Here is a 21688-nt window from a genome sequence, read left to right as displayed (position 1 = left end):
GATTATCAATTTTGAGTTTTAAAACGATGTTCACGGTTCTTTCAGCGTAAGAGGGAGGAAGCACCACATGAGCTTGTCTCCGAAAAGACATCACATGCTTCGTCCGATCGTTCTGGCTCCATAAAGGTAACATGGTGATCTGAGAAACCACAGAACCATAACGAGATAATTCGGAGATCAGCGTCTGATTCTTCAGGAAAGGAGGAGCGTTCGAGATAATGACCTTCACGGCCGGAGTGTCCAGAGGGGAGACGAGCACGAAATGTCCGTCGTCTGTTGATAGTCCGGTCGATACAATTTCGTGAACCAGTTCTGTCTCAGACACGAAGATGACCACACGAACTTTGTCAGTACCGGCTATCTTTCCCGTAGCGATAACGAGATCCTCGACGCTGACGTCGTCGGGCGGGACAGAGACGACGCCATGTTTTCGTGTTAATGCTTCAAATTCTGCAAAACAGGAATACGAAGCAGGGTTGCCAGCAGTGTGACCACTCCTCATTTTCATAAATGCCAAGGTGAGCCAATGAAAAAAGCCAAGAATTTACAAGGTTTCAGAAAAGCGATGACAATAGAAAACCTATGTTAAACCAAGAAAACCTATAGAAAACCAAGACGCCAAGGTGAACAACGAATAGTCAAGATCTTGTGAAAAAAGCCAAGGAGTGGTCACATTGGTTGCCAGGTCACGATTTTAAAAACCGGTCCAAAATGGTCAAACAAAATGGCCAACAACGTTTTACTTTAGGAACACAATAAAATACGTCAAAATTATCAAATAATCAACGCTTGCCACATAACAACATGAAAAAACAGACATTGAAGAGCAAATTAAAAATGTATGTCTTACCTGCTCACACATATATACACATCCATGCGTGTAGTTTAGCATCCACATCCATTAAAAGGCAGGATCGGAGGCCAAGGCCCCCGAGTCTTGGAGTGTCTGAATTTTGTCATCTCCTGCCTGGTTTACACTGTCCACGTAGATATCACTTGCAAACTCTCAAATCATTGCAGGGGTGGGTTCAAACCTGTTGCAGGATATTCGATACCGATTCATGTTCGCTCACGCGTGTAAGATTCTTTTGAGCAGCTCTTGGCCCATCTGATTTCTGAGCTCCGGCTTGATAAGTTTCATCTGAGAGAAGGTTCTCTCGATGGCTGCGTTGCTGAAGGGCAGGGAGATGATTTCCAGAATGAACGATGCTAGTTCAAAAAAATCCAACATGTCAGACAACTTCAATCCAAAATTGCTCAACGGAGGTATCTGAAGAATGATCCCATTGACACATGGAAAGTCTGTTGAATTGTGTCTCCAAAAGTGCAATGTCTCCTTCATACAGAGATAATAATGCCAGTGATGGCTATGGACGCTTGCTTGGATCAGGTGAAAGGATTTTCGATGGACCTAACTGCGCGCTGTGAGGTTATCTTTGATGAAGTTGAGTCAACAGCTCCATGATGTTGTCTCCACACCTTGATTTGATTTCTGCAACCGCGTCTTGCATTACCTGGCTGACTAAGTCTACGACGGCGAGGTTGAATTGTACGCCAAAGTCCATCGCCGCAACTGGTAAGTGGTTGCGATCATTTGTGACGTCGTACGTCATCAGAGCGGTCCAGTTTGGGAAAATCACTGGACGCATTGCTTTCCATAGCGGAATTTCATAGAGGTCCATTACTTCGGACATTAGCTTCATGGGGTTTCTTGCTGAGAGTTCAAACAGTTTATTTACTGGATTGAGTTCATTGACGATTGGCTGCAAAAACAGAAGATACATTTTGTTTCTTGGATCATTGTACATGTTATAAAACAGCATCGCGGTCTAGCTTCTGTCAGCATCTTGGGCAATTTGGAAATGCAGCTCGAGTTTGTTAAACTGTTCGAGTACTCAGTTGATACATGGCACTATAGACAGCCACCTTGTATCTGCCAGTTGAAGAATTTTCAATGGTGCCTCGCCCACATTGATTTTGCTCTAGATTTCTTTGTATTTTAGTTGCCTTGTCGTGCTGTACGCAAAGTAGTTATGTGTTTCTGACAGCATGTATGCCATATTTCGAGGGAGATGCTTCACAGCATTTGATGCGCATATTTGCAGCGAATGAGAAAGAGAGAGGAAAGGTGAAAAACGCCGTGAAAAGGGATAGAAAAGTGAAAGGCAGAACAGAGCGCAGCTCACCAAACCCACACAGCTGCCACGACACTCCACTCAACTCACCAAACAGCCAGCAGATAGAGAGAGAGAGAGAGAGAGAGAGAGAGAGAGAGAGAGAGAGAGAGAGAGAGAGAGAGAGAGAGAGAGAGAGAGAGAGAGAGAGAGATAAAGAGAGAGTGATAAAGAGAGAGAGAGAGAGAGAGAGAGAGAGAGAGAGAGAGAGAGAGAGAGAGAGAGAGAGAGAGAGAGAGAGAGAGAGAGAGAGAGAGAGAGAGAGAGAGAGAGAGAGAGAGAGAGAGAGAGAGAGAGAGAGAGAGAGAGAGAGAGACAGAGAGAGAGAGAGAGAGAGAGATAAAGAGAGAGTGATAAAGAGAGAGAGAGAGAGAGAGAGAGAGAGAGAGAGGTGGGGGGAGAGTGCTGCACTGTGTTGGGAGGGAGTAGAGCAAGGATGGGACAAAGAGAGAGGGGTGGGGATAGGGCAGTTAGCAGAGAGATGTTATGCTATATGAACAAAACACACACACACACACACACACGCACGCACACACATTAGTGATTGGCCGATATCAGCAATTTTTGGGGAATTGGCATGTTGGAGTCAGTGTCATTACGGAATCCAGTACATACTGCATACAACCCAAAAACCTTGGTTAGCTTTCACCAAAAAACAACGTTGAATTTATATTAACGTTTCAGGTTTTTGTTTACAAACATTAATGTTTATAAACAGCTGCGTGCGACAGGTGGGAAAAAAATTTTGGCTTGCAAATTTAGAAAACACGTTAATACGCCAAACGGCTCGGAAATCGGATATTATTTCACAACTCACTCAGAATGATGGAGCACGACTCACTTACTCAGGTTAACGGAGCACAAACCACTCGCTCAGACTGATGGAGCACGAACAACTCGCTCAGGATGACAGATCAAGAACAACTCGTTCAGGATGATGGAGCATGAACCGTTCGCTCAGGATGATGGAGTACAAAGCACTCACTCTGAATGACGTGGTATGGCAAAAGCGTCCTCAGGGAGTGAACGATTTGCTCAGAATGACGTAGCGTGGTACCGCTTTTGACTGTAGGGTGCTCGGCAAGTTGCTTAAGCACTCAAGCAAGCACTCCAATTAAATGGTTGATAAGGAATGGCTTGCCAGGCTGTGAATGCTTACCATTTAGGATCTCTTTAACTTTAAAGCTGGTCTTCACCATGCTCGCAGCATGTTAAAGAAATAAAATTAATTTGTTCAAATAATGACTCCATCCACAAAATAATTACTGTTTAATTTAAAACAACCCTGAAGACATCGCAAAGTTCAATCGGCCATGAAATAAACATTGCAGATAATCCACCGTGTTGCCTGCTCGTCTGTGCACGTGTCACATGGTACATTGGTTCGCAATCCGCGCAAACATTATAACATTATTTTAAAATGTCCGTTTTTCACCAGATTTACTTTGATTCCTTGTGGAGCACCTCGTGAAACCTCCGAAAATATAGACATAGATCTGGCAGATGCTGTGGATAAGCAGTCCCTCTGTGGGACAGGGCACGAGGTCTCGCAGTGAATGCATTAAATCATACAGCTCAATGAAGCTGGTTAATTTTGGCACATTACTCAATCTGTTGTTCACTCAAATTAATTCTCCAAATAGTAGAAAAAGATAAGTTTAATGCGATGGAAATTTCACATTTTCTTGTGTATGTATGGAGAAGAAGGGTACATCACCTTGCTTGCTTAAAGTAAATAGGTAACTCGGCTGAGATATAAGACTCATTATTTCCTTAAATTATCAGATTTCACTCTAGATTTCGACACTTTTTAAGTCCGAATGATATCCGATCCTGAAAACCAAAATAATATTTCGATGATATACTTTAATTAGTCCATGAGAGTAGATCGTGGGAAATCATCTCATATAATGCATGAAATCGCTCCAAGCCCATAATAATTTGAAAACTACGGCACTTACAAAAGCAATGTATACAGTGATTCGTAGCTATGATGAACAGGCATTCGATAATATGAGTGAGGAAAGCAGGGGAAAAAGCTTTATCGTTAAGAAATTGTTGCAGCCTGTTCCAAGTCAAGGCATGGTCGAGCAGGCCAAAAAACATGGCGGCTTCAGACCCCAGCGAAGTTAACTAGGATATGCCTCTAGACCCATGAGAGCGAGGTGGCCGAGGATCCGCCTGATAAAGGACATAATTAAATATGGCCATTAATTATCTTCAAAAGGGGTGTTTTAATTAACCCAAACATCAAATTGTCACTCATGCACTTCCTTCGAGTTTTCTTAGTATGCATGCAGTTTCAGGCTGCTCGGTGTGATAGTTTTGGAGTTATGGAGGAAAAAACACACACACAGCTATTTATTTTTGTAGATAAAGCACAGCTTGATGACTGCACCTTGCAGTAAATCAGGAAAATGGTGATTGTCATTTCAACGGGGTCCGAGATCATCAAGTGGCAGAAAACAAATCGACTCATAAAAGTCTTTTGTATTTACACGATTTATCCCCCACTTCTCTTGCAAGGTCGGAGATGGGGACATTAAATTGAGTGCCATCCGACCGACTGGCCGGTCCGACCGACCGACCAATCATCTGCCCATGTACTTTTACGTACGCAATATTTCAAAAACCGTTCAAGATTTAGCTTTCACGTTACACAGATCTATTCCTCATTCCACCTAAAATGCAGGGGACCTAGAGTATCCGCTCCTTGTTTTTACAGTGATAAAAAATTCATGGATGAGCTTGTAGAAGGTGGCCTGAAAGTCGCTTTACCCATGCTAAATTTCTCGCATCTCGCACCAAACCCCCTCACCTCCCCTCCACCAGACTCCACCGTGGTATGCGGAAACAGTAACTCAAGAGAACGATGGAGCACATACGGATACAATGACTGATTAATCATTGTACACCACTCCTTCCCAATTCCACATCCAGGTGCTGCATGCTGTCATTCCCAGGTGCTGAAGGAAGGGAGTACTCAGTTTTTACGAGAAGGGAGATACGAGAATTATTTCATTTTTAAATGATTCTTCACCATTGAGAGATGGGGCTAAAAATGATATTGCATGATATCTCAAAAAGTTGTGGACGGATTCGAATTAAACTTGGTGGACATGTTGGGTGTGTGACAATGACAAATTGATTCGATCCTTGTGGAGATCCGAATCCGGATCCGAGAATTTTTCCAGTGATTCTTCACCATTGAGTGATATGGCCAAAAACGATATATAGCACAATATCTCAAAAGGTTATGGATGGATTCCACAGAAACTTGGACAGTTTGGGTGTGTGACAAGGACAAATTGATTCAATTTTGGTGAGGATTCGAATCCAGATCCAGAAACACGAATTTTTTGAAGTGATTCTTCACCATTGAGAGATGGGGCCAAAAACTATGTATGCCATGATATCGCTACATGTTGTGATTGACTTGTGACTAAACGAGGTGGAAGAGTAAGACAAGAACAAGCCGATTCGATTTTGGTTAAAGTCTGGATTCAGATCTGACCTATCAGTGGCATACAAAATTTAAACTGTTCAGCCTAGCAGTGGTATGCACTTTACCAAGTGTCATTCAATTTCACCAAGTGTCACTCTGAGTGATTTTTAATTTACTTGTTTCTTTGTTTTCTTGGTTATTTGTTTTCTTGTTTGGCCAGGGGATATCTCTGTCATCCTTTGAGGTGGGAAGCTAAAACTTTGGGACAAAAGTGAAGATATGCTTTGGAAAAAAAGACTATTTTTTTTATTTTTTGACGAATCAATTAATCGATTAATTACTTAATTATCGATTTATTATTTACTTATTTGTTTTGTTTCTCATCTGGGAAATATCTCAGGCACCTTTTGAGCTCGGAAGCTGATATTTGGACATGGCAGTGAACAAGTGATTTGGCTATAAAAGGGGATTTTGGATTTGTTGATTAATCAATTAATCATTCATTTTTGATTAAATTACTTAATTTTCAAAAAGTTACAGATTCAGATGAAACAGTGGTGGTTTTGGGATGCTTTAGCCAAGTGATTAAGAAATTAATTATTTTACGATTATTATTTCTTTTAATTGTGCAATTAATCAATCAATTATTGTACACCGCTCCCTCCCAATTCCATGTGCTGCACGGTGGCATCGCCAGTGCCCCGGCAATGTTGACAAAGGTGCCTCGGCAATGTTGCATGCTGGAGGATTCGTTATTTATTTATTTGCCATGGGGGTCGTGTACTTTGAATGTACCTCGACTTGGATATCAAGCCACCCTGTACATATACAGTACTGTATTACATGTAGGACATAGACATTGCTAGAAAATGGACAAACACACATGGTGGTATATGGGAATGAACCTTGGTTCCCTGCGTCATAAGCCAGAAGTTCAGTGGGAAGAAACAGGCAAATACTGATCTTTAAAAGTCAGCTTTTTCCTTTGTGCACTCCAATATTGAATGTAGCTCTCCTCTTTAGGGCAGGGGCTCCTGCATCCTACTTTGCCCTTGTGGAAGCAAAGGAGTACAAAGCCCTTCACAAAATTTGTCAATTTCAAACATAACACCAAACATGATCAACTCCTTTCCCAGAATAGATTTGTTGGTAGCTTATCCAGTTTTGACTGGTCCTTGTCTGCTCCTGCACCCCTTCTATGTGCTTTTGTCTCTCCTGTTCCAGGGCCTCCATTTGTGAAAGGTTGACTATAATGCAATTAAGTACAACAATGATGGGTGATATACACAAATATATTTCAAAAGGAATGTTTTATTAGGAAACAGCTTTAGCAAACCACTGGAACCAGTATAAAGTGTTACCAGTGCAGGATAATTCACGGAAAATTGGCAATACATTCGTTATATACTCATAATGTGTGAGCAGGTAAGAAGAGGATTATACTCAAAGCATATGTTGGCAAAACGTTGGCATTGGTTGTTTTGTTTCCCACTTTGTTTACAATTCAGAAACAGATGAAACAAAAGTTTGCAAATGTTACAACACTGTTGAGATATCATTAAAGTCTGCTTTGCAAGTGGATATATGGGCATGATATCTAATATTGGCATTGGTTGAATCTCTCATCCAAGGGTCCACCGACCGGGGCATGGATCTCCAGGTTACGAGATGGTGTTTTGACTTTTAAAATGTTCTCTGTTTCTTCCATCATCTTTTTTTAACCCCTTAATATCTCTCAGCTCATGAAAAATTGTTTTTTGAGCCCTGAACCTGGCTTGTTACCGATAACAAAATGATAAAATATTTAAGGGACTATTTTAGAGTGACCAATGTGAAGGTGAATGAAGGTCAAACTTGAATCATGAAAGGCTTCATCTTGGTCAAGAACATCACACCGATGTGAGATCATCGCTAGAGGTGATCATCAGCGTGACTGTAGCTTGTTCGCCATTGCGCTGACCACACAGGGGCATTGTATGGTGACGCCGCAGCTCTGATGGATCTCCCTGCATCGTTACGCTCCCCAGACGACTGTCACATGCCAAGGAACTATCCCAGATCTGTTGGAAAGATGGAGGGTTGGATGTGGAGGGCACATTAAAAAGCATCAGAATACAAATGTAGGGAGGTGCCATCATTTCCAATTAAACACATTATTTTCACAATAGTTAAAAATGCCCAACATAATTTTCAACAGTTATTCCAAGATGGCAAAAATGTGATCTTATAATACATCCAAACAACACATAGAGATTCATTAGTGTTGGTGGAAGTCAAGATCATTCTAAACACACTAATAACAATTTTTTTGTATACAAAGTGAATGCTTTTGGAGGAGCTTGAACACTGAATGGATCAGGATGCAACAGAACAAAAGTAACAGAGAAAAGGAGGGGGAGAGAGAACCAAATTGGACAAATAATGGGTATAGGGAGGAATGAGGGGTAGGGACACAGAGAGTGGATAAGATGGATACAGAAGAACTCTCAGAAATCAATGGAGGTCTGAAAGACCATGGTCTTGGATGAGGGGTGATCTGAGATGGTGGTAGTCAGCTGTCCTGAAACTTGGAGAGAAGTATGAGATTGAAGAGAATGGGAAAATTGGTTCCACAGGAGGAAAAAAAAAAGAGGAACTCGAATGTGTGGAGGTGAGCAGTGATCCTGTATTTTTGGAGTTTCATCAGAAGGGGGTTGATGGTAGACCGTGAGCACCCTACAGAACCTGGAGGAATTGGGGGGGGGAGCGAGGACAAAGCACACAAAGAGCAGAGGGTGAAAGACCAGAAGGGGGTGGTAGAACACAGAAACCACCGACTAAAGCAGGGGTTCCCAACCTGTGGTACGCGTACCACAGGTGGTACATTTGGACTTTCTCGGTGGTTTTGGTTAAAGTATGGTGGCATCTGCGGTGTGGTACGTGGCAGCGTGCTTTTTTTTTTTAAACGCAGTTTTTATTTTACCTCTCTCTCATGCAGCTTGTGCACAATAATTAAATAAGTTCATGAACAATGGTTTATAGCTATTGTGGCAGCCATCTTGGACTCCCATCTTTGTTTCAGCAGTATGCATGAGAACTAGGGATCTAAAACCATGTCCACCGAATTAGTTGATCCCAAAACCTAGGTATAGATCCAAAAATTATGAGTCTATGTCTATTATTTCCTGAAATATGAGCATTGTTTTGGTTTTGCGGCAGACATCTTGGATGCCATCTTTGTTACAACCATGCTGTGAGGTGTTACGTTACAAAGAATAATCATGCTAAAATCTTAGACAAAAAAAACTTTGGTTTACACCTTTAATGTTGTGTTTTGTTTCAAATATTTAGCTGCAGAAGAGGAATTTTCTGTGCATATGGCGGCCATCTTGAAAAATGGTCGCCATCTTGGAATTTTGCATGGCCAGCACCTTTTTTGAAAAAAGTGGACCGCAAAGAGTATTTGTGCCAAATTTCATGCTAGCATCACAAACCGAAGTATTTTTGCAGTTATCTGTTGCACAAAAGAAGGCTGCACGATTCTCGTTGATCGTGCTGTGTGAATTTGCTCGCGTGCTGGAGAAAGACGCTATCCATTGACTGTGCAGCTGGGTCGTGACATTTGTGTGCTTTGAGAGAAGAGGAGGAGCATGTCTCTCAGGTCGTATTCGGCAGTATCCCTTGTTGGAGGATAGAAGAGGAAGTTGCTGTGAGCGGGCCTGGTGTTGAGAGAGAAGTGGTGTCAGAAATTTCGATTGTGAGAAGGAACTTTAACAACAGCTGGTGGGCTGTTGGCATTGGGGATCACCCGTGCGAATCGTCTCCCAAACATGGCCACGGAGAGCATCCTCGGGCCATTTAGTGTGTTTCCCGTGCGGAGAGCGACTCCAGGCCATTCTGTGCGCGAAAAAAATGTGCAAAAAATTTAAAAGTTCTGTACAAAAAAAATGTTTTTTTAAGCGAGGAGATGAAATAGGATAATGTTGAAGTGGAATTAAATATTTGGGAAGAAAAAGCAAAATGAGGATTATGCTGATAAAAGGCATACAGGATCTTGAGAAATACCACACTTTGCCAAGTCAAGTCTCTTGCTCCAATAAAGACCCAAAATGCATCCGGAATATTAGCTTTACTTTGCTTCCCCAGGAGGTTATCATATACAGTACCTTTATTAACTTTCAGTTCATAAACCTATTGTTCATTAAAGAATGACATGAGCATGATGAATTACCAAGGTCTGTATGCATGTTTGTTGCTTTGTGCCATTCCAAGCTGATCAGACTGGTTAAATCCACTGAAGGACAACAACAAAATAGTCATGTGGAGCATATCATCATATCCTAGTTAGTTTCTTGCCATTTGGCACACAGAGTGCTTCAGGGACCATTTCAAGAAAGTAACGGGAATCATACCCATGCTGTTTTAAAGCAACAATGTGGAAAGGATGCCCGGCAGTAACTCACAATTACTCTTCACCAAAAGACACCATGGAGGATATTTAATGTCCACCAGTAACTTATGCCCTAACAGTTCAAAGGTGAGTGCACTACCTGGAGTTAGCCCAGTGCCAGTCAAGTAATGCAATCTATATTGTGGGAATTTCATATAATTTTTTTCCAATGAACTTTATAAAAAATGATTTTTGCATCCATTTCACAAAAATCATGCTTGCCATTTTTTTGGGAGCAATCTTGGATCATTGGTGGCCATCTTAAATTTTAGCATTCAATGAGAGAGGAATTCTGGTATTTTTGTCCACTTGTAATGTTTTTACAGTTTCGTTCTGGATATTCATGTCCTTAAATGTAGTTGTACATGTTCAGTGGACATTATAAAATCTTATTGTATTGTATGATAGCGTTTATTAAAATACAAGCTCTCATCATCATCACACCATTTGAAAGCCTTCATTCCTGAGTAGGGGTCAGCTTTTTGCGGGCTCCAATCAAGGTACCCTTTCTTGTGGCAATGTTTTTACGGCCGGATGTCCTTCCTGACACCAACCCTTTAGTCGCCTTCGACCCTGGAGGGATAATTACCAGTATACTGGTGTTCATTTCGCCGACCTTCGGAAGGATGACAGGCTGAGTCAACCTCCCTGATGCTAACTCAGCGGCCAGCAGGGCTCAAACTCAGGACCCCGAGGATACCAAGCCACCGCTTTAACCACTGAGCCACACCAGGCTCAGTATTAAAATACAAGCTCTAAAGATTAATAATTCTTCTCTACTTTCAGATAATGGCATCTAATGTTGAAAGCCTTCCTGAGAAATGGAAAAAGGTGGAGACTAACTTCAAGTTGAGCCTCAAGTGCCAAACTGTCAGTGAAGACTTAGTGAAAAATCAACCAAAGGATACAATATATAAACATTTTCTCAAATGTATCCATTAGCGAGCCAAATTAGGAGAGCCAGAGTTTGTTTCTATTCTTGAATGCCTTGCATGCTTTGACACCAGAAAATCTTGAGAAAAACAAGCTGTATGGCACTCTAAGTGTTAGGCTAATACAACAAACAAGAGAAACGTTAACCGGGCCAAGTTACATCACACTAAAGCAATCTCCCAATGTGATCCTGCTCTACTGACGAAAAGGAAAGGATGGCTATCATTAACATGCTCAACAGCAGTATCAGACGGTCAACTGGCTTCATCCAGTAAAATAACATGCTCACATTTTCCTCTCTTCAACAAAAAAATGCTTCTTCTGTGAAGTTGAACAAAGTGGAACTCTTCATATGTATACGAGCAGAAACATTGCCATTCAAATCACTGAGTTTGTCAAGTAGAGTGACAATGACTTATGGAAAATAAACTACAGTGAACTGATCAGTGAGGCACATGCCTCACCATGAGATATGTTGTACAAAAAGAAGTGCATCACAGAACAATGGCAAAAGTGTTTGTCAGCAACAAATAAGAACTTTGTCCAAGATGACATTTGTGATGAGGACATGAAAGAGGTATCAACTTAATTGCGGCAGAAATGCAGTTTTACAGTGAACTGCAGGAAAAAAATGATTGTGGAGAATTTGTTGCCATTGATGAAGCACAGAAAGATTATGGAAGTGTTATGAAGGAACACAATTTGGAGTGTGTTTCAGTAACCCGTCATTAGTTGAAGTCCAAGATACAAGATCATAGACGCGGTGTGGAATTTACTCGTCCAAGCAATTGCACAAAGCCAACTCTTACTCATGCCATTGCAGCCCGTGATGATGGAGCTTGTGATGCAGCACACAAGAGTGGGAAAGAAGAAGTTATTGTTATTTTCCAGTGTGCTTAAATCATAAGAGAAGCTATAGAGCGAGCACAATCATAGATATTTGAAGGTTCCTTAAAATGTACACATTGCTCTATTCCTGATAAGCTCCTGTTACTTCTGAAATGGATTGGTCAGGGACACAATACTACTCCAACAGAAGTTCACACAGAGGAAATTCAACACTCTTGTAGTAATTTAGTTCAACAGATAATGTAAGCACACAAATCCAAAAGACAAATCTTGTACAAGCCGAAATTGGTCTCCAGTACCTTTCGGAGTGTGACTGAGACCCCTCTCACCTTAGGAATTGCTCGACATTCTTATCACTCAACTAGAAGTAAAAATGTTGTTGACCTGTTTTCTCATTCTGGGAGTGGATCAGGGTGTCCTACCATAAAATGAGTTGGCCAGATTACCCACGCTGTACAAAAAAAAACATGCAAGAAAATGATGGGCTTTACGTTCCATCAAGACTTCTTCCAGGTCGTTCATTCAGAGCAGCAATGCAAATGTGGACACCCCTGATGGCAAACTTTCATTTCATGCATTCGCTGGAGCTGTATTTCAGAAGAAACGTTTACAAAGAGTGATTGTATAAAATGCATCAGAACCACTGCAAACTGACATTAATTCTTCAGGCAGGTTGTCGGATGTTCCACAAAAAGGAGTGGAACTGGTCCCATGCACCATCACTGGTACACAACAGCCTAAGATGAGTCCTCATTACCCCCGGATTCATTCCTTTTCAGAAGAAAGAAAAAGTTGACATGGCTTGGTTGTTGGCCCATTACTTTCATCGGAAGATCTCCAAGTCATTCACTGAAAATGATGCCAAGTTGTCCTTGAAAGCAGATCCATCGACAGAACTACCTGTTCAACCTGAAGCTCAAAATGTAACAAACAGAGTGCCTGTCTGGGCAGCTTACAACTCACTTGTCACATCTTCTACATGAAACGATCAATCTGTTGATGGCGTGAATGCCTTGCCATTGATGAGTGCTTCACCACAGGAATGGCAGAGAAAATAAGAGTGAAACAATTTAAATAATTAAACTCGCAAAAAGAAACAAATAAATACGTTCAAGGTGACAATTAGTTTCAAGCGAATTTGTTCAATGGGAAATTAGTCTGTTGGATAAACATCAAATCTGTTAATAGTTAGACATGATGATGAGTGAACAGAATCATCAAATTGTGAGTTGATTGTGTTACAATTGCATAAGTATATGTTGTCAGGTTAGCTTTGAGGAATTTGTGATGATAATCCAAAGGATTCATTAACACCTCATTTATAAAACAATGAGACAAAAAATAGTACCTTATATTTTGGGCTCTTGAAGTCTTTTCATTTTAAACACAACTTCATCACGATTAATATCTGATATGAGTATCAGTATTAAATTAACGCAGTATAATAATCCTCCATCTCAAATCATCCCCCATCCTAAACCATTGTCTTTTCTACCCCTGTCAACCCCTCAACCTCCAAGCCCACTTCCTTCCAAATTTCCATTTTTTTTCTTTCCTGAGAGTTTGCTTCTGTATCCATATTGTCGACCCCACACCCATTATTTTTCCAAGTCTCCCTATATTTTATCATTCAGTTGGTGTCCCCCCCACCCTTCCCCTCTACTTTTTTAAACATTGCATTATCAACAAATTTGAAAGTAAAAACTGTGGATATCTTCCAATTAAGAGATCATTTCCCTCTGTTGTTTTTTAGGAGGGGGGAATTTTCATGTCTCTTCTCTGTCTCTCTCCCTATCTCTCCCCAGCAACTCCACATGTACGTGTTCTTCCAGTAACCATTTCCTTGTTGAACTTTCAAAATCCAGGCTGACTACACACCTCAACTCTTTTGTTCTCCCGTTCCTCCCGTTTGTGGAACCACCTTTATAGGACGATTCAATTGCACTCTTCCCTTCAGAGCTTCAAAGCAGGTGGTGTACCACCATATCATGCCATTCCCCATTCCTACCCATGATATTTTCTACGCCATTAACGCTACCTGACCCAGCCTTACTTGCAGGTTTGTGTGCGTGTTCTCATTCTCTCTTGTTCTCTTTCCCTTTGCTTATTGTGTCCAACTGTTACCCCACTGCAGTTTATCCCTTCCATCACCTTCCTCTTCAATGAGCTTTAATATTGCAAAGAAAAATAAAAATAAAAAGTCTGGCACGTATGTTTCACGTACAAGTCAGCAAACAAGAACACATCAAGTAACTTGGTTTATGGAAATGGGGCTTCATATTCCAAGTTGACATGCAAGTTGAACGTCCAAGTTTTTCATGGGTTAACTTTCAGGCAAACCTCAAAAGTAGTTTTTCAGTTTTTTTTTCAGTTTTTCACGGGTTAATACAGAACCACATGGAGTACAGAAAGTAAAATAAAGTTTGAAACCTCAATTTTGATGGGTTCTTGAGGCTTGAAGCGGTAGAATATGGCCTTGGTATTAAAAGCGGGTTCCTGAGAACCCTTGTGAACGAGAGACTTCACCTTCTTCCCTTCACATTTGATTATAGCATATGGGTTGTGTCCTGGGGATGTAGATAGAGGGACAAAAAGACAAAGACAATTTTAGTTCGGTATCAGCACTTTTGCTCAACATCAGCACTTTAACCTTTCATCTCGTGTTGTTTAGCCTTCTCACAAGTCTAAGCTCCTGTACAGAATAATAAATGATAAATAAATGGCATTAAAAGGAAAAAAGTTACAAACCACATCTTAAGCAGGTTGTTGGTTAGTCGAACAGGGTGGTGCCAATGTAGTTCACTTAACTTTACACTATCCAGTCTGGGTTTAAAGTGTGCCTACAATCCTAGAGGATAAACTGTCAGATTGATGCTTTGCAGACAGGGAGTTGTTTCATCACAAAGTGTGCTGTCCCTCAGATAGACCTGAAGCTGGGTATCCCATGTGCTTGTATTCGTTGGTGGATGTAAAAGACCTCATGATGTATTTTAGCAAAGAGGAGGTAAGTTGTCGCTGGTGCACTGAACAAATTCCAAAGTTCCTGCCCAAATCACCTTCATTTGAGCATCAGGCCTGGCGAGTCAGGTTGTGAAAGACTTGAGACAAAGACTTTCCGTGGCCATCCCGACAAGAAGGTGAGAATCATTGGGGAATTAAATAACTCAAAGCAGGTCTTGAGCAGGTAACCTCGAAGACATGGAATCCTTGAAACTAATGGAGTGAAAAATATTTGCTCGAAATTATAACAAACATTTCATTGTTGAATTATATTTTTCCATTTCCATTTAATTTTAAAAATTAAAGTAAAAGGAAAGTTTGTATCCATCCCATACCTTTTTGTCAGTGCCTTATTATTGCCCAGCACAAACCTTTTGACATCAAATATAAGGATTTTATTGTGAAGTGATATTTTAAGCACATTGTGAAGACAGGATCAGCGTACGAAGTTGGGTCACCTGACACAACATCCAGGTACAAATTGCTTGTTCTATCAGGAGGCAATCACTGATAGCAAGGTCTATAAGAAACCACCTTAATATTATGTACCTTATCCGAGCTAATAAGGTCAAAGGTTTCCTTTCCAGTTATGAGCTTCTAATTTACATAGCCGTGATTGTTATTAACAATCAGTAAAAATAATCAAGGAACAGTTTCATTGCTTAGTTTGAATACTATGGTGTGGACGCCACCATGATTATGCCTGGTGTTGGCTTAATGGTTAGAGTGGTGGGCTTTGGATCCTAGGGTCCTGAGTTCGAATCACGCTTAGTTGTTGAATTAATACCAGGTGGGGTTGACTCGGCCTGTCATCCTTCCGAGGTCGGCAAAATAAGTGTCAGCATGCTGCTATACTGTGTTGGAGTGGTGACCCATCCAGGATTGCACCCAATAGCCAAGGAGACTGCTTAAGCAGCACCAACGCTCTGCACAGAGTATGGTCCCAATCTCCTCCTCCTCCTCCTCCTCCTCCTCCTCCTCCTCCTCCTCCTCCTCCACTATGATTGCAATGCAGCTGTGGCCAGCACAGAGTCCAGACATAAGCTAAGTGAAACTACACTGGGACATCCGGTAACACCTCTTGAAGGGACAATAACACTGAACCTGCACTTGCTCTGAAGGAGGAATGAAGTTGCATTATATCAGGTAGCTACCAAGTTTTAATACAAATTGTTTGTCGTCTTATTATTATGACTAGCGTGGTTCGGCTCGCTACGCTCGCCTCTTCACACGTCATTGCAGAGATTGACGTCACAGATCTGCTGTGTTGGCATGATTTACACCAATCATAATATAAACATTTCTTTCCAACTAATTTATTTGTAATATTAGTGATATTATATTCATTTGAAATTTCATTTATAAGAAGGTCCAAGTGGTCAAAGTGGTCAAGGGTCTAAGCTGTCTGAAAGGTGTAAGGGATCTAAATGGTGTTATGGTCTAAGGGGTCAAAAGTGGCTTAGGGGTCTTTTGGGTCTTTTTTAACTTTTTGGTCTTTGAGTCTTTGTGGGTCTCCAGGGTCTGAGAGGGTCGTTAGAGGGTCTTAGAGGGCCAGTCAGTTATTTCATGAGTCTTCGTGAAGTTAGACCTCCCCTCATGTCTAGTGGGATAACGGGACGAAGTGCATTGCGTGGGTCTCATAGTTAGGTCTATTAACTAGTAACTATCTCATATTCTGCTTCCTACCCTAACCCTTTCCTCTTAGCCATGGTACAAAACAAGCAAGCAAGCACACACACCATTCAATATGCGAATGATAATAAGCATGCAACGATACCTCCCGTGGCTCGGAACCACCAAACTCCCACCACGACACACTACACAACCCACACACGGGCATCATGCACCATTATTTTGTTCAAATCTGTGTGCCAATTTCCAACCAGCATTTCACCTTGCTTCTCACCTCACCAAACCTCACCACTTCGACCACAAATGCCTCCCACACACGGGAAAAAATATTCTCACACCTCCTCGTACCTCTGCATCACTACGATTCGCCACTCTATATGGAAGAGTACTGCACGACTCGGGCTGTCCTCGGCACCGCGCGATGCTGGGCCAAGCAACGGACGTGAATAGCACGACCACATCTCACCGGGGACGTCCCGGGTGAGCACGCGGAATTGATACAACCCTCATCCAGTCGCCAGACCATGGCAAGACAGGGGCAGCGAGAAGGAGTCGCAAGGAGGGTGATGTGGGAGTTTGGTACGGGGCCCGGGTGTGCATTTTGGCTCATGAGAGGGGGCCCATGAGTGGTGGAGAAAGTCCCTTGCAAGTCGACATTCAGACTGCACTCAGAGCACGTTCAGGTATAAAAGGGGGAGTGCGCATCTGTTAGCTCTCTTCTTCTTCATTGCCTGCTCTTCATTGCCCACTCTTCTCTTCGTTGCCCGTTCTTCTTCACCAGCTCTTTGCTCACTGTCCTGCTCTTGGTGTGCGATTGCCAGAACGTGCTTCTTCTTGAGAGCCTGATCTGGGGTGACTGCCGAGACTCCTTGCCATGCTGTTAACGTTCTGCCACCCCCGTGCAGCCAGACAGACCAGTGCGGAGCGCACGTTGCCACGAGCCCTGGCAAAGTAATTAAGCAGGAGATAATGTGCCACATCTCGAGGTGGGAACGCTCTGATGGAGCATCCCACAGAGGTACACGCTACCTAAACAAACCTTTACATGGCTAGGTTAGGAATCTTTCTCCTCACGCATCTATTCTCCTCTCTCTCAATCCATCTCTCCATCCCGTCTTCTTTGGACGCATAAAGAGCATCATTACTGACTTGTAATCCCATTTTCCCCTGGCACCACACCGCAACCCCCACATTGCACAAAACCACACCTCCCACTCCCACACCTTAGACACCACCAATATTCCTCCCACCTACCTCTCCCTAAACGTTCTGGGTCGCATTTGTCTGCTGACCACTCCAGGTATTGAGAGGTTGTTTATCCTCATCTGCTCTCTTTCCCTCTGGGCTAGATCTAATCTTCCTCGGGTTTGTGTGTGTGTATATGTGTGTGCATTTTAGTTTCAGTTAAGATTGTAGAAACTATAACGGGATAACTCTGCTCTGTGTCTACTTTTGTAAGATTGCTTGCCTTTTGCCGCACCCCACAAATTCCTTGGCATTCCCTACTGTACATACAAATAAACCTAATTCACTGCGCCACATACCTTTCCTCACCATTGTAAATTAATGCTTTGCATAGACATGTTCCCAGGTCGTTTTTGTCTTTTCCTTCATTGGTCCAGCATGGTGCACACTAGTGTAGCCGGGACGTTATCCCCCAACGATCTGTTTCCTAGCCGGTACGTGCTTGGCAGTCCTGCTCGGCTGCATCTGATCTGGTAAGGTGAACCGGTTTGAGCAAGTGCGTACCGAGGGCGTGTCCCCCGATAATTGGATCACGTGACCTTTAGGTAAACGGTATTAGATGGAGGACCCTAAGTCACGTGGTTGAGTTATTGGTGTTCACGGTTGATTTGCGACCCGCCGTGTCACAAAGTTATTTGTGTGTGATGGCCCGCGATTCTGGAGAGTCTTGTGGGAACCTGATGTAGTTCACCACTTGTGGTCTTTGCCCCCGACCCTGGGTCCGCAACAATCTACATATGTATGTATATATATATATATATATATATATATATATATATATATATATATATATATATATATATATATACATACATATATATATATATATATATATATATATATATATATATATATATATATATATATATATATATATATATATATATATATATATATATATATATATATATTGTTACGGTTGTGGAAATTCGCAATACACCATAAAGGTTCCTTAGATTAGCTATGCCGGTAAGTGAGTGTTCAGATAGGTCCTCACCGTTGTTTAAAGGGAATTTCTTCGTGTTCACCGGGCTGCGGCTCTTTGAGATAGCCGTTTTTCTTTATCTATCATTATTTTGAGCCACCATTGCAACAAACCTCCAGGCAAACAACAACCGCCACCAACTACGCCACAACGCCCACCAAGGTCACAACCACCCCCACAACAATCACCACCATCTTCGCCACTACACCCGCTTACGAACGCCATCCTCCGCGGACCACGGTAATACGGTTTCCGACACGGAAACCGTCCGAGAAGGATTGGCAGAACAAAAGCTCTTGTGAAGCCTGTGGGGTTTTTCCCGCCTGTTTTCCCCGTGCTTGGTGTGAAGGAAAGGGGGAGGGCAGCTCGCCGACGATTGGTGGATGCACGGTGTGAGGCGGTCGGGGTGAGGGAACGCCCCTTTTCAGGAACCTTCTCGAAGGGAGGCGGAGCCGAAAACGGGGAGGAGCGAAGGACGGAGCCCTGCGCTATACAAGGCGGACCGCATGCGGGGCTCGCTCTCTCTCTTGGTGGTCGAGGTCAAATCCTTTTTTTGTCTGGGTCGTCGACGGTATCCTCTCTGTCGGGGTCGTGCTGGCTCTCTCTTTCTTTCTTTGTTGTCGAGGTCGAGCTCTCTCTCCCTCCCTCTCGTTTTGGCGTTGAGCGACCTGTCGGTGAAGGCGCGGGCTGGTGGCGAGTCCAGGCGACGCCTCGGAGATGCGGACGGGAGGAGCCGCAGGCGGTCTGTGGTGGACCTGCACGTGCGGACGAGGAGAGTGCAGGAGAAGGTTCACCGGCTGCAGAAGGGAGGTTTTCTTTTCTTTGGGCTTTTGTATGTGTGTTTGTGGCACCAGTCCGTGAAGTAAACCTGTTTAAGTGCCTGTACATTTAATGCTATAGTCGGTCGCAACGTCTTTCATTTCTTGCTGTACATATTGCATGACTGCCTTTGCTTGTTTGTGTTATATGTGTCATAAATGTGCTTGTGAAATGTTTCCTGTTCGTTGCGTCCTTCCCCTCTTTTGAAAGTGCCATCTTGAATCGTGGAATGATTGGTGGTGGGTTTTAAACACCCGATAAATAATCTGAACCGTTGAGGTCAGCGATAACACCGCTCAGTTATCCCTATAGTACGGAACGAACCGCTTAAGTGGTTTGTGTCCTAAGCTGACCTGTGGCGTGGTGCAACCCCTCGAGAGGTTACCCACGCGGGTATTTAGGTATATCGACATTAGGCGATTCACCCTATCTCGCGCGGGTAGAATGCAGACTGGGTTGTGGTGAGGTTAAACCCCCACCCGTGACTGGCTCCTGGCAGTAGTTCCAGGAGGGTCACGACTGAATTGTCCGTCCGGTGGGCGACGCGGCTGCCATTAGAGGTACGCGGCTGATCGCATGCCAGGTGGGCCAGAATTCATTACAATATATATATATATATATATATATATATATATATATATATATATATATATATATATATATATATATATATATATATATGCCGGTTCATTTTACGACTATGTATGTATGGATGGATGGACTATTGACAGACTGCCTTTCCCCCATTGGTTCGACAGCTGGCCTGACTCCACCCACAATTGTACCTGAAAAATAAAATTATACATCCGCCATTTTGGAACGATGTTGAGCCTCGGACATCTTCAGTAGTGTTGTATTCACCATCGCCATGCCCTCCCTATAAATTTTTCATTCAGTGTAAAACAACCTAAGTGATTGTTAAAATGATTATCAAAATATCGAAAGTTGGAGCCGATAGGTGTCATGGGCCTTGTGAAGGCGACAATATACATCGGCTTCAGGCCTGTGGTGTACTCAAACTATGGGCCAGTGCAATTGGAATCATCCGACCTATATACCCATGATGTATGCACATAAGCAGTACGCATGTTTTTGCTTCATGGATGTAACCCAGTTTATTTTTATTTTATGTAGCAATTGAGGCAACGGTCTGCTGCCTATACACTGCCCGAATGACGAAATGTCAGAACAACATGTTGCAAGGATGGAACAAAATCACCCGTAGTGTGGGCAACTTTGCACGTGATAATTTTGCATCAAATTAAACCAGAAATCAACTTTATCACCGAATGCACCCCGACTATGACAACTCTCTGTCAAGAGATGGACGATTTTCCCACTTGGGACTATTGGTTATGTAATGTAATATCAAATTTTATCGTGAAATATTTGAGTGGTAGTTTTAGGACTTTTGCTCAAGTGACATTGAACAGTATACTGTATCTGGTATTATAATCCTAGACCTAATCAGCAAATAAAAATAAACTAATTGTAACATTCTGTCTCGGTGATAATGTCTCATTTTTGAGCTGAAGTGGAATCTTGATGACTTTTCAATCAAATTTGCACCCTAAAGAATGTGCGAGTAAGATTGATACCCACCTTGTGGTAGTCCAGCAACTGCCAGGAGGCTTAGTGACGAAACACGGCTTGGCATTCCTGTCACACAGCTCCAACAGTTGGCCTGTGGCTCATCCAGCTTCAGCTCCCTGGTGGATGGGGATATCACTGAAGTATAAATGGTCAGCATAGAGTGGTAAAGTAAGCCAGCATGTGGATTTTGTTGCAGCAAAACAACAACAAAACAATTAAATGTCTCACATCAAATTTAAATGCATTAAACAGAGCTGACCTGCAGCCTGAAGTGACGTCGGTGAAGACCCGGATCAAAAACAGTCCACTCAGGCCAGCCTCAAATGTAGTGGGTAGAATGACATAGCGCCCAAACTTTAGCTCTCGTCGAAGGAACACACTACGCGAGTTGATGTAAACAGAACTCACCTCCTTGTCCTGAGGTGCATGCAAGCGATACTCCCGATTCTGCTCCACCTATAAAACCAAGGTAAGTGCACTCGATTCAACCGATTTCACCGAAAATGAGAATTTCTACATCTTATGGATATAAAATATTTTCAAAAATGAATGTACTCCGAACAAGCAAGGCTCTTCCAGCAGGC

At 42.5% G+C, this 21688-nt stretch overlaps 1 protein-coding gene across 1 annotated transcript in view; it reads right to left on the bottom strand.

The window, feature by feature from the left end:
• Nucleotides 1-6910: 6910 nt before the first annotated feature.
• LOC147023002 (calpain-5-like) overlaps nucleotides 6911-21688 on the bottom strand; it is a 73585-nt gene continuing 58807 nt past the window's right edge. Inside the window, exons 10-13 of the mRNA XM_085888015.1 lie at nucleotides 21364-21560; nucleotides 21114-21220; nucleotides 14261-14397; nucleotides 6911-7679 (exon numbers count right to left, since the gene is read on the bottom strand). Coding sequence (XP_085744141.1) covers nucleotides 7509-7679; nucleotides 14261-14397; nucleotides 21114-21220; nucleotides 21364-21560 — 612 coding nt within the window. The 3' untranslated portion in view covers nucleotides 6911-7508. The remainder of the gene's footprint in view (nucleotides 7680-14260; nucleotides 14398-21113; nucleotides 21221-21363; nucleotides 21561-21688) is intronic.

Source organism: Eptatretus burgeri, chromosome 7 (genome assembly GCF_056783735.1).
Source record: "Eptatretus burgeri isolate ZD-2024b chromosome 7, Ebu_testis_v1, whole genome shotgun sequence".
Lineage (NCBI taxonomy): Eukaryota > Metazoa > Chordata > Myxini > Myxiniformes > Myxinidae > Eptatretus > Eptatretus burgeri.
This window is presented reverse-complemented; position numbering and strand designations above follow the sequence as displayed.